This window comes from Rattus norvegicus, chromosome 17, assembly GCF_021556685.1.
Source record: "Rattus norvegicus strain SHRSP/BbbUtx chromosome 17, alternate assembly SHRSP_T2T, whole genome shotgun sequence".
Lineage (NCBI taxonomy): Eukaryota > Metazoa > Chordata > Mammalia > Rodentia > Muridae > Rattus > Rattus norvegicus.
The window spans coordinates 70,647,501-70,661,866 of record NC_141550.1 but is presented as its reverse complement, the minus strand read 5'-3'; the positions used below and the strand labels follow the sequence as shown (position 1 = coordinate 70,661,866).

Here is a 14,366-nt window from a genome sequence, read left to right as displayed (position 1 = left end):
AAAATCTGTTAGCTTTTATTTGAACTTTGCTTAAATGCTACCTTCAAAAAGTTAAACTAACATCCTTTGGTTCTTCTGTAAAACTGACAAAACTTCTGAGTGTTCACCAACAAAAGCATACAAGCCAAAGCTACTGGCAGTGGGAAGGATTCTAAAAAGACTGTCAATATTTTGGCATTTACTCTCCAAGGTCAGGACAGACCCAGAGAGTGATGAGACCCTTGTACAATGATCTCATCCTGAGTGAGGTAACACAATCACAAAAGAACATACATGATATGTACTCACTGATAAGTGGTAATTAGCCCAAAAGCTCGAAATACTCAAGATACAATTATAGACCACATGAAGCTCAAGAAGAAGAAAGACCAAAGTGAGGATGCTTTCGTCCTTCTTAGAAGGGGAAACAAAATACTCATAGGAGGAGACAAAGTTTGGAGCAGAGACTGAAGGAAAGACCATCCAGAGACAGCTACACCTGGGGATCCATCCCATATGTAGTCATCAAACCCAGACACTATTGCAGATGCCAAGAAGTGCATGTTGACAGGAGCCTGGTATAGCTATCTCCTGAGAGGCTCTGCCAGAGCCTGACAAATATAGAGGTGGATGCTCACAGCCAACCATTGAACTGAGAACAGGGTCCCCAATGGAGGAGTTAGAGAAAGGACTGAAGTAGCTGAAGGGGTTTGCAACCCCACAGGAAAAACAACAAAATCAACCAACCAGATACCCTAGAGCTGCCAGGCACTAAACCACCAACCGAAGAGTACAAATGGAGGACCCATGGCTCCAGCCACATATGTAGCAGAGGATGGCCTTGTCAGGCATCAATGAGAGGAGAGGCCCTTGGTCCTGTGAAGGTTTGATGCCCCAGTCCAGGGGAATGCCAAGGCAGGAAGGCAGAAGGGAGTGGGTTGGTGGATAGAAGCAGGGGGGAGGGGTGATGGGATGGAAGTTTCCGGAGGGGAAATCAGGAATGGGGATAACATTTGAAATATAAATAAGGAAAATATCCAATAAAAAATTATCCCATTCCTCCAGCAAGCCATAGTCCCTTCATCTGAGACGCTAAGGATGCCCTAGATGCTCTCTAACCACCAAAAGCCCTGCAAAGGATAAGGCTGAAGCCAAGGTGCCTGCCACAGATTATCTCTGAGGCTATGCCAGAATTCCTGTGTCTATGCTAGCTTCTGGTGGCTTGCTGGAAATTCTGAACATCCCTTGGCTTATAGAAGCATTATTCTAATTGTTTTCTTCATCTTATCTTTACATTGGGTTTTCTTGTGTCTGCCTTTGTGCAGTCTGAGAGAGAGAAAGACAGACAGAGGGAGACAGAGACACACATACAGACAGACACACCATAGAGGGACAGATCCCATGTCTAATGCCTTCTTTGGGGGGTTTGATTACCTTAAGAGCCTTTTCTCAAGGTGATGTATTTGGGGTCAGGACTCCGGTGCCATCTTGGAGTATAGAACCCCAATACTTACTTAATTATCCGCATGCGTTACAACTTACAACCCTAAAAATAACTTACTGGCTAGTTTTACTAAAATAATGATCTGCACTGTGATACAGAACCTGCCTTTTGTAACACAAAAAAAAAATTTTGCAGTTCATGGTATTCATTTCAACATTGCAACTGTTGTTATTAGTAACAGTTTGGCTTACTCGCAAGCCTTAATATTAGGTCAAATGCTACTTGGAATAAATATTTATAAATTCTGACCGTGTGTGTGTGTGTGTGTGTGTGTGTGTGTGTGTGTGTGTGTGTGTGTGTGTGTGTATCTAGGTTATCCACAGGGAGGTTGTGTCCTGTGGGAACATACTCGTAACTAGTAATTACTAGATTTATATAGTATCTATTCCTTATAGAGAGAGGTAAACACTGTAATACCCAGAGCCTCTGATTCCTAAGCATTGAAAACAGGGTTAATAATACCCAGCTGTCTCCCTCAAGATCACAGAGTCTATGTGAAGCCTCATTAAGATGCATCACTCTACTCCTCCATAATAGAAAGGAATACGGTGTTTGTAGGCACCCATGGCTTCCTATCCTCACCTTTGTCGGAAGTTCATTTGAGTTCATCAACAAAAAGATACTTCAGCTGCAGCCAGGGCTGCAGTATAGTGCGTTTTGAGTAGGTATCCTATGAATTTTGAAAACAGTTTATCACGTTCCATGATTACGCTGGAGCCTTTACAAGTTTAAACAGATTCCACCTGTCCATTAGCATGTTATCTTTATAAATGTAGATTAAGGAAAGGGGAGATGCGTGTCTGTTTACATGGATGGGACAATGGCCAAGAAGAAGGGGAATGAAGGCCAAAAGTAAAGTTTGAGAAACTGAAGTCTGAAGTGTCCTGAAAATGTCCTAGTCCCACCCAAACGCTCCCTAAGTGTAGTGAATCCCACAAGTCCCTTCCAATTCCGGGAGTAGGCTTAGCCTCACTCGGGCATTGACCTCCTCAGTTCTCCTGGTTTCTAAGAAGAGCCTGTTCGTGCTTTGCACACTCTTAAGACACGCCCGTGTCTTTCTAAACTCAAAACGAGCAGAGGAACAACAGACGCAGTGAACTACAAGTCCTTGCTGGAGCTCTGAGCTAGCTGTCCAGGGTGTGCTGAGGGATGTCTGTAAGGGGAACACTGCTAATTGTGGCACCTTGGAGTGGGGGACTTGGGTTCCAGCTAGTGTAACGTCCTTAAAGCACCACTCCAAGAGGCTCAGGCACTGGATGGGTACCAGCCGGACCTTTTCCACCTGTCACTCTCGTACTACAACTAGACGAAGAAGCAGGCTCACAGTTTCATTTGAATTGCCAGAGAGTATTCAGGGTTCACACCACTTCACTCTAGACAGTCCTGTACCGTGCTCCGCTCCCTCATCTGCCAAAGCTCGGTGCTTGCCCAAGACTGCTCGCCAGCATACGCCCCACAAAAGCTAGGTCCTTCACTCACGACATCCTACCACTCACCTGAGCCTGACCCGCCTCTTACTGCCTCCGACCTGTCCCTTATTAGCAAAACTCTACCCACCTCCAGAACAACTTCCTCCGCTTCCCAATACCTCCTCTCACCTAGTCTTCACCCGCCCGAGTATTCATCCTCAGCACACGCTCCGCCCCTTATTTACTTTCGCTGTGTTCTTCACCCTGACCCTCATTGTCCTTCATCAGCAAATGCTCCGGGACTGGTCCGTTCTAGCAATGCCCCATATCACTTGCCACCCCACGCTCTCCCTCCCCGCTGCCCCACACTCAGACTCCCGCTCGTTCTCCCGCTCCTTCTCCTGGCCCGCCCATCTCTTGTGACCAGTCCACCACCCTCCCTTCACCTCGCTCCTCCCGACGGCGGAGGACCCTCCCTCCAGCCTATTAGACTCGTCGCTTCCATTCCACTTGTCCAATGAGAGTCTCGAGACCGCTCCCCGCCCCGCGCCGTGCGTCGGGTTAAAGGCAGTCCGACCCCAGCCCCACGCTGGTCACATGCCATGTGGCGCTTCAGCGGTCGGCGGGGACTGTGCGCTGTACAGCGACTGAGCAGCGGGTGAGCCACTCCTGGTGACTACAGGAAACAGGCAGGGGCGGGCCGGTAGGAGAGACTTCAGAGTCTCTGCCATCTCTGGGCGTGCGTGACAACCTCTCTGGGGCTCCTTTACCCCCAAACTCTTCCTGGTGCCTCCAGGATCCCCAAACTTTCTTCTGGGCTCCCCAAACCAAGTATTCCTATGCCCTACTTCTATCAGAGGCCCCCTGTAGGGCCTGTAAATAGGTCCTTCTCTCTGTGGCTTGGCACAGCACACTTCCCAAGAAACTGCTGTCCCAGCTACCAGAGTTGGGGGTGACATCAGTACTCCAAAGTGGGGAGCCAGGACCAGGGCATTGAGCTGACCCACTTTCCCTTCTGGATATGACCCCAGAGAGAGTCCTGAGTGTGGGTTACCAAGGCTGTTTGAAGTAAAGATAGGCTTTGATGCGGATTTTAGCTGTGTAATTAAAAGGCAATTTATGGCTCGTTAAGATTTGCGCCGACTCATTTCTGTTACAAGGCATCGTTTAGGGCTCCATGCTGTTGTGGTAAAGTTATGCCTCCTGGACCCGAACATTGTGTGGGGACTCGATTTATGGAAAAAAGAAATAAGGTGCTTTTAAAGAGTGTTTGGCTTTCATGTTCATCCAAGTCCTTATTTCAGAGTGTAGCCAAGCCCCTGTTAGTCTAGATGAAGAAACCTGGGGGTACAGGTTTCTGTGAGATTGTTGGGTAGGAAGTGTTTGAACTTTGTAAACAGCAGTAGTTGTGTATGTAGCAACCGATGAGTGAACTCCTAGCGATTTGTCATTCAGCCTTATCATGCGTTTCCTCTCAACAATTCAACATCTATATCTAGGATTTTCTGTCTGTGAGGAAATCCAGTTGATTTTAGCATATCTCCCTGATGCTGCCAGTGACCAAATTGGTGGATTTTTTTTTTCCCTTCTGCCCCTACAACTTTTAAAAGGGATATTTCTGAGATATTTAAAAAAAATAGAAAAATTCATAAGACATACAGTTTGAGAAAATAATTATTTTAAGTGAGTTCATTAATGCTAGGCCAGATGGCCCTGACAAGATGATAACTCTTTATGTGTTTTGCATAGTCATTACCACCACCACCCTTAAATTATCCATTTGCTTTTTTCTTTTTAATATCTGTGTGCAGTCCTACAGTAAGTTTACCTGCTGACTTGATACCCTGGTGAAGGTTAAATGCTGGACTGGAAACTAGTCTTCTGAAATGTCCAAGATTTTGGAAGATGAAGGATACAAGTTGTTTTTACTTAGTTGTCGTTATCCTACAGGGTTACCTACATATATCGCAAAGATATGCAGCCAAACAACTTTCCGGGAGACTTGCTAACTTTGAGAACTTTCTTTAAACCGAGCAGGGTCCACCACAAAGTGTGGAGAGAGAAGAGTGACCAAGCCTGTGATCGTGCTCTGCAGTATAAAGTGGGGGAAAAAATCCACGGGTTCACCGTCAACCAGGTACCCGCCCTTCTATCCCGCCATGTTCAAGGTTGATAACACATCATTTTTCCTGGCAGGTGAGATCTGTCAGAGTAGAGACTCCAGTTTTGTCCTTGCATTCCCAGGACCTGGTTAGCCTCCTGACACATCGTGGGTACTCCAGACAGGTTATAATGAAATGATACCCAAGCCTTAATTGTACCCTTCAAAGCTTCCATCATTTCAGATATTAGAAAACGACACCCCCACTCTAGTAGGGCCTCAGTAAATATGCTGATGTGTCTACAACTAAGCCTGATCATTGAATGAGATCTATGCAGATGCTATTTGCTGTTCCCTAGGTCTGCTCATTCACACTCTGTGGTCAAGTATGGTTGCCTTATATGTACATGCGACCTTTTTCTACCTATTTTATCTTGGAGTTGTAAAGAAGCAATCATAGACCAGTATGTACTTGATTTACGTTAAAGACGGGTTTTGTTGGTTCTTTTGATTGTCTTTTTTTTTTTTAACTTTTAGATTAAAACCTTTACATTACTTTTTATTTAATGTATTATTGAAAAAAAAAAAGCAGTATATGTCCGTGAATTCAGGGTTATTTTTTAAATATTTAGCAAGTTCATGGCCAGCCTGTCTTGAATGAACACACACACACACACACACACACACACACACACACACAGAGAGAGAGAGAGAGAGAGAGAGAGAGAGAGAGAGAGAGAGAGAGAGAAGAAAAATCAGCAATTCAAATTTTTTGGTTACAGCCTTGTGTTATGCTTAAGGATTTAACAAATATGTGAGGGAAGGCAGGGCCTTTAAGCTAGCGTCCTTGTGCAGCTGTAGCAGATGACAGAATCTGAAAAGCTTGTAGCAGTAAGCAAGGTCAGAGACCCGGAGCATCAGTTCCGGGGAGATGAGTCACAAAAGCGGGTGAGAGCGTCATGCACGCTCTGAAAGGCTATACGGAGGAATTTAAGTTTATAATATAAGTCGCTGGTACTGAAGACCTTGTTCCGAATGGTACGCTCTTTTCCTGATATTTCAAACCAAAGAGAAGCTTGAAAGAAATGGTAAATCTTGTTTACCCAGATAACCATTGTTAGGCGGGTGTCACATTATCTCCTGGTTTTACGGACATTGATCATCTAAGTAAATCCAGAAACATTAAACCAGGTATACTTACTAAAGTATGAAGCCCCCTTTTTTCAGTCATTTTTTGTGTCTAGGTCCCTAAGACTCAGGAGACTTGATTCTAATGGTGCCTCTGCCAGGAACTTCCTGTAGAGATGTGAACAGGTTATGTTCATGGTCTCTAAGAAAAGAGAATGATAGCAGTATAGTTATAATATTGTGGATGCCCCGTGAATGAAAGAAAGAGGACTGGCTGACATGAATGCGTGGCAGGGCATTGTGTGTGTGTCCATCTATGTGTGTCCCTGTAGGTGCCAGAGGTCTTCCTTAGGGGTGTCATCCTCAATCACACTACTGTATGTATTTATTTATTTATAGCAGGTTTTCATGTAGTCCTGACTGGACCCCAATGTTTCTTGTAACCAAGCTGAAGGACACCCTTCAACTTCTCTTATCTTCCCCCCTCCATCTCCCAGGAGCTGGAATTACCCATGTGCGCTCCCACACTCTGTTTCTTAGGTTGCTGAGATGGGAACTCAGGGCCTCATGCACTGCCCTCCACCAACTGAGTTGCATCCACAGCCTTGAGATGGGTCTCTCACTAAACCTGGAGTTTACCGAGTCTGTTAGGTTGACTGCTGGCCAGTGAACTGCAGGAGTCTTCCGGTCTCTGCCTCCTTGGTGCTATGAATATAGACACACCCTATTGTATCTGGATTTCTGTTGGTCCTGGGGATCCAACTTAGGTCTTCTTATGTGTGCAGTAAACATTTTACTGACTTATCTATCTCCCTAGCCCCCCAGAACCCTCAGTTTATATTAAGGACTCTAGAGACTTCCTCAAGTATAAGGTCATTTCTCCATCTGTCTCTTCCTTTGTTCCCTCCCTGGAGAGTAGGGATCGTTGTTTTGTTTTGTTTTTTTAAATTTTATTATTCTTGGATATTTTATGTATTTACATTTCAAATGTTATCCCCTCCCATACCTCTCCCCGCTCCTGCTGCTTCTCTGAGGATGCTCCTACTCCCACCTGTCCACTCCCCACCTCAACACCCTGGCATTCCCCTACATTGGGGAAACGAGCCTTCACAAGACCAAGGGCTTTTCCTCCTATTGATGCTGGACAATGCCATTCTCTGCTACATTTGTGGCTGGAGTCATGAATCCCTCCATGTGTACTCATGGATCATTCATTTTTATTGCAGGCATTTATGTCATAGTTCAGTGGAAAGAACATAGTTCAGTCTTAAGAACGTAGACACCAGGTGGATCTTAAGAACGTAGACACCAGGTGGATCTTGGCTCAGTGGTCATTAACTCTGAGCTCAGCTTTTTTCATGTATGAATGCGGGGCTGGTTGTCAATGTGCTCCTTGCAGTTTGTATGTAACATGCTTGGAAAGTGACTGGTAAACAGTTAGTAATTAGGCAGGGTATAGCACTGCACACTTTTAACCCCAGCACTTGAGAGGCAGAGGTAGGTGTAACTCTGCGAGTTTGAAGCCAGTCTAGTCTAAAAAGCAGGTTCCAGGACAGCCAGGGCTATTATACACAAAAATCCTGTCTCAAACAAAAAAGTAATTAAGACCCAAATAGCACATAGTCTCATTAGCCTTTAATTGGGCCTTTATTTCCTTGTCTGTGAGATCAGGAATTTGGATCAGGTGGTCTGTCCCTGTTGGGTTTTCTGGCATCTAGTTTAACACCAAATAGCCAGGTCTTTGTCAGAAAAAATAACTTGGTCAAATACTTGAAAGAGGCCCTAAATTGGATCACCAGAACCCATGTTAGAATAAAACAAAGAAACAAAAAAAAAAAAAATGCCCCTTTCCCCCTAAAGCCCAAAGATGATATCATATACCTGTAATCTCCTAAGAGAAGAGGTAGGGACAGGAATTGGTGGGTTCGTGATGCTCACTGGCCTGTCAGCCTGGCTTACTCGGCAAGTCCGAGAGTAATGAACATGCACACACAAGAACAGAAGCTGGCACTGCTGGTGTGTGCATGCTGTGTAAGTCCGCTCACACTCTCCTCCTCCCCTCAGGTCACTCCTGTTCCGGAACTGTTCCTGACAGCGGTGAAACTCAGCCATGACAACACGGGAGCCAGATACCTGCACCTGGCCAGGGAAGATAACAATAACTTATTCAGGTGTGTGCTCCCTTTAGGACCTGCATCCTAAAATGAGAAGGAAAAAAACGTGCCTTGCCAGGCATGGCAGCTCGCCAGGAAACCTAGTACTAGGGAGGCTGGAACAGGAGGATTGCTGCAAGTTCCAGGCGGTGTGAGTTCCAGGCCAGAGTAGGTTATAGTGTTAGAATATTTCCACTTCTCCCTTTCTACCCAAAGAGGAAGATTATACGAATTCATCTGACGTTTCTATCACATGGATACATTACAATTTTGCGGTATGACTCAGTGGTTCATACATGGTAGTAGAACGCATTTTATCAATCGTCTCCCATTCATCATCTTTCCTGTCCCTCAGTGTACAGTTCCGCACAACCCCAATGGATAGCACCGGAGTCCCCCATGTTCTCGAGCATACCGTGCTCTGCGGCTCTCAGAAGTACCCATGCAGAGATCCTTTCTTCAAAATGCTCAACAGGTCCCTGTCCACATTTATGAATGCCTTCACAGGTAAGAAGGACGTCCTGAATCAGAACCATGTTTAGGGAGCTGGAGAGATGGCTTAGGGGTTATGAGCACTGACTGCTCTTCTAGGGGTCCTGAGTTCAGTTCCCAGCAACCACATGGTGGCTCACAACCATCTGCAATGGGATCTGATGTGTCTGAAGACAGTGACAGTGTACTCATATACATAAATCTTTTTTTTTAGATCCAATTGATAAGATATAATTGCCCACCTAAACGTACAAAGCCCAGTACCATCCATCCCTTAAGAACATTAATAACAACCTTTAAATATGTAGAGCAGACTCTTAACATCACCTGCCATGACTTCTCCCTCTCTCCCTCCTGTCTCTTCATATACATAAATCTTAAACAAGAAAGAAAGAAACAAACAAACATGTTTGGTCCATCAGGCGCCAGTAGATAAATTATTTTATAGGAATAAGAGTGGACTTAATGTTGTAGAGTAATTTCTTTTAAATTTTATTTATTTTTACATCCCAACTGCAATTTTCCCCTCCTTCCCCCCACTACTCTCCCCTTAACTTTCCCAACCCCAGCACCTCCTCCTCTGTTTCCCTCCAGAACAAGGCTGGCCTCCATGGATGTCAATCAGCCATGGCATATCATATCACGTAGCAGAGGACTAGGCACCTCCTCTTCTACTAAGGTTAGAAGAGGCAACCTGGTAGCAGGAGAGGGTCCCAAAAGCAGGCCACAGAGTCAGAGACAGCTCCTCCTCCCACTGTCAGGAGTCCCACAGTAAGACCCAAGCCGCACAACTATATTTTATGCGCAGAAGACCTGTATTAGGTGAAAGACGTTAGAAGCTGAATTATTTTAGGAAAACCATATCTTGATTAGATTATTAAAATATAAATACTAGGGGCTGTCAGGATGGCACCGTTGACAAAGTGCCTGCCCCACAAGCATGAGGACTCACATTTGGAATGCTAGCACCCATGTGAAAGCCAGGTATACTGGTATGTATTTATAATCTCAATTCAGGAGAGGTGGAGGCAGTAGGATCTTTTGACTTTTCTAGCTAGTCCAAGTCACGGGGCGAGCTCCAGTGTAACAGCCTGTATCAAAATAAGGAGAGTAATGGGCAAGAGTATCAGCGTGAACCTATGTCCTCCACGTTCAGACACGTTCCTGCGGACATGCATCTAAGCATGCAAACACGCACACACTCATACATGTGCACACACAGTTAACAAGTAGATAAGTGAAACCCAGAGTCTTAGAACGATGGTGTGGAAGTTTTTTCCCAATAAAGTTCAGAACAATTTTGGGACTGTCCCTACAGGTTCTACAGTGTCATGGTTGATGTATGTATTGCTTAAATTAAATCAGTCTCTCAACCTTATCAATTAAACAAGTCAAGCAGTCAATCAAATGAAAGCGTAGGGAAGGTGACTGACGAGTTGGCGCTGATGTCTCTTCAGAGAAGACTTTGGGATTTGGGAGAGGGCAAGGCTCAGGGTGCCGAGCAGAGTGGAAATAAGGCAAGCGTGGCTTCTGCTTCCTGTTTTCACGGGAGGGAAATACTGAAGGATGTCGACCGGTGAGACTTCGATGTAATAAGTTTCCGCGGGCATGTCACATTTCAAGATCTCACGCTTCATTTCTCCCCAGCCAGCGATTACACCATGTATCCGTTTTCCACACAAAATCCCAAAGACTTTCAAAACCTCCTCTCGGTGTATTTGGATGCCACCTTCTTCCCGTGCTTGAGGGAACTGGACTTCTGGTATGTAATGATGAGTTATAGGATTGGTGCTTTGGTCGTCTGCTCAGCACCGTGACTTATTTATCCCGTTATCATTTGTTCAGGCAGGAAGGATGGCGACTAGAGCATGAGGATCCGAGCGACCCTCAGACGCCCTTGATCTTCAAGGGGGTCGTCTTCAACGAGATGAAAGGGGCGTTTGTAAGTGATCCTCCCCGCTTCTGCTGCACTAAGGTTATCTTTTAAAGAAGTCTGTGTATTTGTATGTCACATGCTCGTTCGTGAGTGCGGGCTCTAATCTGCCACATGCATAACATGTCACATGCGTGTGGAGGTCATGACAAGCTGAGGTGCTAGTGCTTGCCTGCCACTTGGTTTGGAGTGGGTTCTCCTATTTTTCACATGAGGCATTCTGGCCCATGAACCTCTAGAGCATGTCCTTTTTTTCTACCTCCCATCTTGCTATGGGAGCGCTGAGCTTAGGGTGGGTTGCTAACACATCCACCTTTATGTGTGTACTGGGGATTTGAACTCAGATCGTCTTGCTAATGCTTTAACCACTGAGCCATCCATCCAGCCCAACTTTGTTAAGTTTTGAAAAGTATGGGTGCTTGCGATATAGGAGACCTGTTGTTAGTTAGTCTCCTCATCTCGATCCTTAAACTATCTGGAGTCTATACTGCGAGCAGAACCCTTCAACGGTAGAAGGGCCTGGTGTCATTATACATGATCTGGAGTGTGAAGGCCTTCCCTGGTCTTTCCTACTCTTCCAGAAGTACATAGATGGTTCGCGTATTTCAGAGCACTCTGATTCTTCTGGTCCCTTTAAATAGCAAACTTGTTATCCTTTATCCTCCATCTGTATCACTTTGTTCGTGAGACCCCATGACAGTACCATCCTTTGGTCTGTATAGTTAATGGACCAAGGACTTCTTGCTCGTCAGTCCTCATCCCACCATGACGTTCTCTCTGACTTAACTGGGCAGTAGATGAAAGACAAACTTCTCAGTCAAGAGAGCCAGTCCCCAGCTCCCGTGCACAGATCACGAGTAACTTGGCTGCCAACTTAAACTGCACCTGTGTAGCTGTTGGGTGGCGTTTGATTGACGAGAATTTTCATGAACTTATTTATTTTCAATTTCAAGACAGACAACGAGAGGATATTCTCCCAGCACCTCCAGAACAAGCTTCTTCCTGACCACACATACTCTGTGGTTTCTGGAGGGGACCCACTGTGCATCCCTGAGCTCACGTGGGAGCAGCTGAAACAGTTCCACACAACTCACTATCACCCAAGCAATGCCAGGTAGTGTTGGGTGTAGAGGTTTGGTGGTAGATCGACCAATAGTGGACTTGTTTGCGTTCTTACATTGAGTGATATGGCGTCTCATTTAGTGAAGAAACATTTGCTGAACAGATTCATTGCTCTGGGTATAGTTGCATTGTTTTAGTTCATCTACAGATCCTACAGGAGGAATCGCTGTAAATATCAATAGTCATAACTCTCCGTTGGCAGTGTTTAGTGGTTACAGCCTTTAGTGTCACCTCTGCTGGAGTCCCAGGTCCCCATCCTGCTCCGTGTCAAGGCCGTCTTATATATAGATCTTATATATGGTAGTGTCCACTCTGGGACTAATGTTCACCATACTCATGAAGCCTTCTGTTGTCTTTGGCGGAATTGAACTTTATTTTTTGTTGTTAGTTTTTTTTGCTGTGTGTGGGGGCGGGGGCAGGTGTGCGCTCACACACATGCGTGCATATGCGTGTGTTTCTGTTGCTTTGCTTGGTGTTGTTTTATTTTTTGAGGCAGGGTCTCACTGCTTAGCTCTGGCTAGTCTCAAGTTTACTATGTAGATCAGGTGGCCTCAAATTCAGAGAAATCCACCCGCTTCTGACTTCTTTAAGTGCTTGGACGTCACATGGTAGCTCTGATGGAAAAGGAAGATGGCCTCTGGGATGTGTAGTCTTTCTTTTCTGGATGGTGACTTAAGTATAGTGTATTAAAAACATGTAATCTAGTAATTGTAGCCTGAAGTTTAGTTTTACGAAGTTCCTTATTTTGGGCTGTCAATCTTAGTTATATTCTTACATACATTACGTATCATAGGAACTCATTTGGCTTCTACAGTGCCAAAATATGACAAGTTCAAAATAAAGCTAATTTTTGTTACATTTAACCTTTTAACCAAATCCTCCTGTTCGCTGTGTGTAGTTAAACTGCCTTAAAACACAGAAGTCGTCCTATATGCAGTTCAGGGGAAGATTAGCTTGGCACACCCTGGTACCCTCTGTGTTATGCAAAAGATTTGGATGTTATTTGTCCCCATCTCATGCAAATAAAGTGCTGTGTTCCCTGGATTTTGTAGGTTCTTCACTTATGGAAATTTTCCGCTGGAAGATCACCTGAAGCAAATTCATGAGGAAGCCCTGAGTAAATTTCAGAAAATGGAGGAGAGCACAGCGGTGCCTGCCCAGAAGTACTGGGACAAGCCTGTGAGTACCCACTTCCCCTTTGTCGGCATTTCAGTCACACCTGTTAAATGCACCACAGACTGGGTCATGCAATGATGCTTTGAGAAGTTGCCCTCGGCTGCACAGTAAGCTTTTCAAGACTGAGAGAATGGTTATTGGTGCAAGCCAAGTGTTTGACATGTCCAGATAATCTGTGGTTAAGACCTTTCATACTCTGTGCCTGCCTGAGGTATCACGTCATTTTGCAGAGGGAATTCCATATAACGTGTGGCCCAGATTCACTAGCTACAGATGCTACCAAGCAAACAACTGTCAGCGTTAGCTTCCTCTTACCAGAGTAAGTACGTGTTGTAAAATTTATGCTTGTCAGCAGTAAGAAAATATACAGATTAGAAGGCTAGATAATTCTCCATGGCTTATGTAATGGGCAGGTGGGAGGGTTAAAAGAATCAACCCAGTTTTAAGAAAAAGAACAAATGTCAAGGTTTTAATAACATCAAAATGGAGTAGGGAAATCAACTTTGCCAGCCAATCAGAGAAAAGTATTTTTCTTACTGTATACACACACACACACACACACACACACACACACACGCACACACGCACACATTCACAGGTGGTCTCTACAGTTCAGTCTGACTTGGAATTGGCTGTGTAGCCAAGGGTAACCTGGTGCTTCCTCCTGCCTCTACCTCTCAAATGCTGTGATAATAAGTAAGTGTCGGGGTTGGGGATTTAGCTCAGTGGTAGAGCGCTTGCCTAGCAAGCGCAAGGCCCTGGGTTCGGTCCCCAGCTCCGAAAAAAAAAAAAAAAAAAGGAGAAAAAAAAAAAAAGAAAAAAAAAAAAAACTAATAAGTAAGTGTCACTACTCCTGGTTTTTAATGCAGTCCTGGGAAATGAACCCAAGTTTTCAAGGCTAAGGCAAGGACCCTACCAACTGACCCACACTCCCTTTCCTACTTAGTATATAAGCCTGTTAGTTAATTAGTGTTAAATGCTTCCAGAAAAGAGACTGGTTTTAATTGTTTAACTTGGGGGTGACGGGGGTGGCGAGGATGACTGATCCACGTCAGAAATAAACATCCTGTGAATGCTGTCCTCTGGAGAATATGCCACAAACAAGATTCAGGCCCTGAAGAGCATGTAAGAAAGGAAAGACAGGCTCTTCCACCCTGCCTGAGCTCTGGCTGCTACCCATAACTCTACCTTCCTCTATGGTGCGGACATGGTCCTTTTGCAGAACCTACAGTATGTCAAATACATGGTAGACCTTCTTGTGACACCATTTGCTGCATAGCTAAATTAATTCTGGTTCTGAGCCACCCCACCCCCATCCCATATAGTTAGTAAAATAAAGTACAAATTTAAGAATTTCTGGGAGAAATTA

The 14,366-nt window shown here is 44.9% G+C and overlaps 1 protein-coding gene across 3 annotated transcripts in view; it reads left to right on the top strand.

Moving 5' to 3' along the window:
- The first annotated feature begins 3,483 nt into the window (after window positions 1–3,483).
- Window positions 3,484–14,366, top strand: part of Pitrm1 (pitrilysin metallopeptidase 1) — a 31,988-nt gene continuing 21,105 nt past the window's right edge. For 2 of the 3 annotated variants that reach the window (NM_001107363.2, NM_001415160.1), the window contains 9 exon segments: window positions 3,484–3,550; window positions 4,930–5,029; window positions 8,186–8,292; window positions 8,630–8,781; window positions 10,414–10,528; window positions 10,612–10,708; window positions 11,653–11,813; window positions 12,874–13,000; window positions 13,228–13,316. In NM_001107363.2, the coding sequence (NP_001100833.1) occupies window positions 3,495–3,550; window positions 4,930–5,029; window positions 8,186–8,292; window positions 8,630–8,781; window positions 10,414–10,528; window positions 10,612–10,708; window positions 11,653–11,813; window positions 12,874–13,000; window positions 13,228–13,316 (1,004 nt within the window). In that variant the 5' untranslated portion in view covers window positions 3,484–3,494. 3 annotated transcript variants of the gene reach the window in all.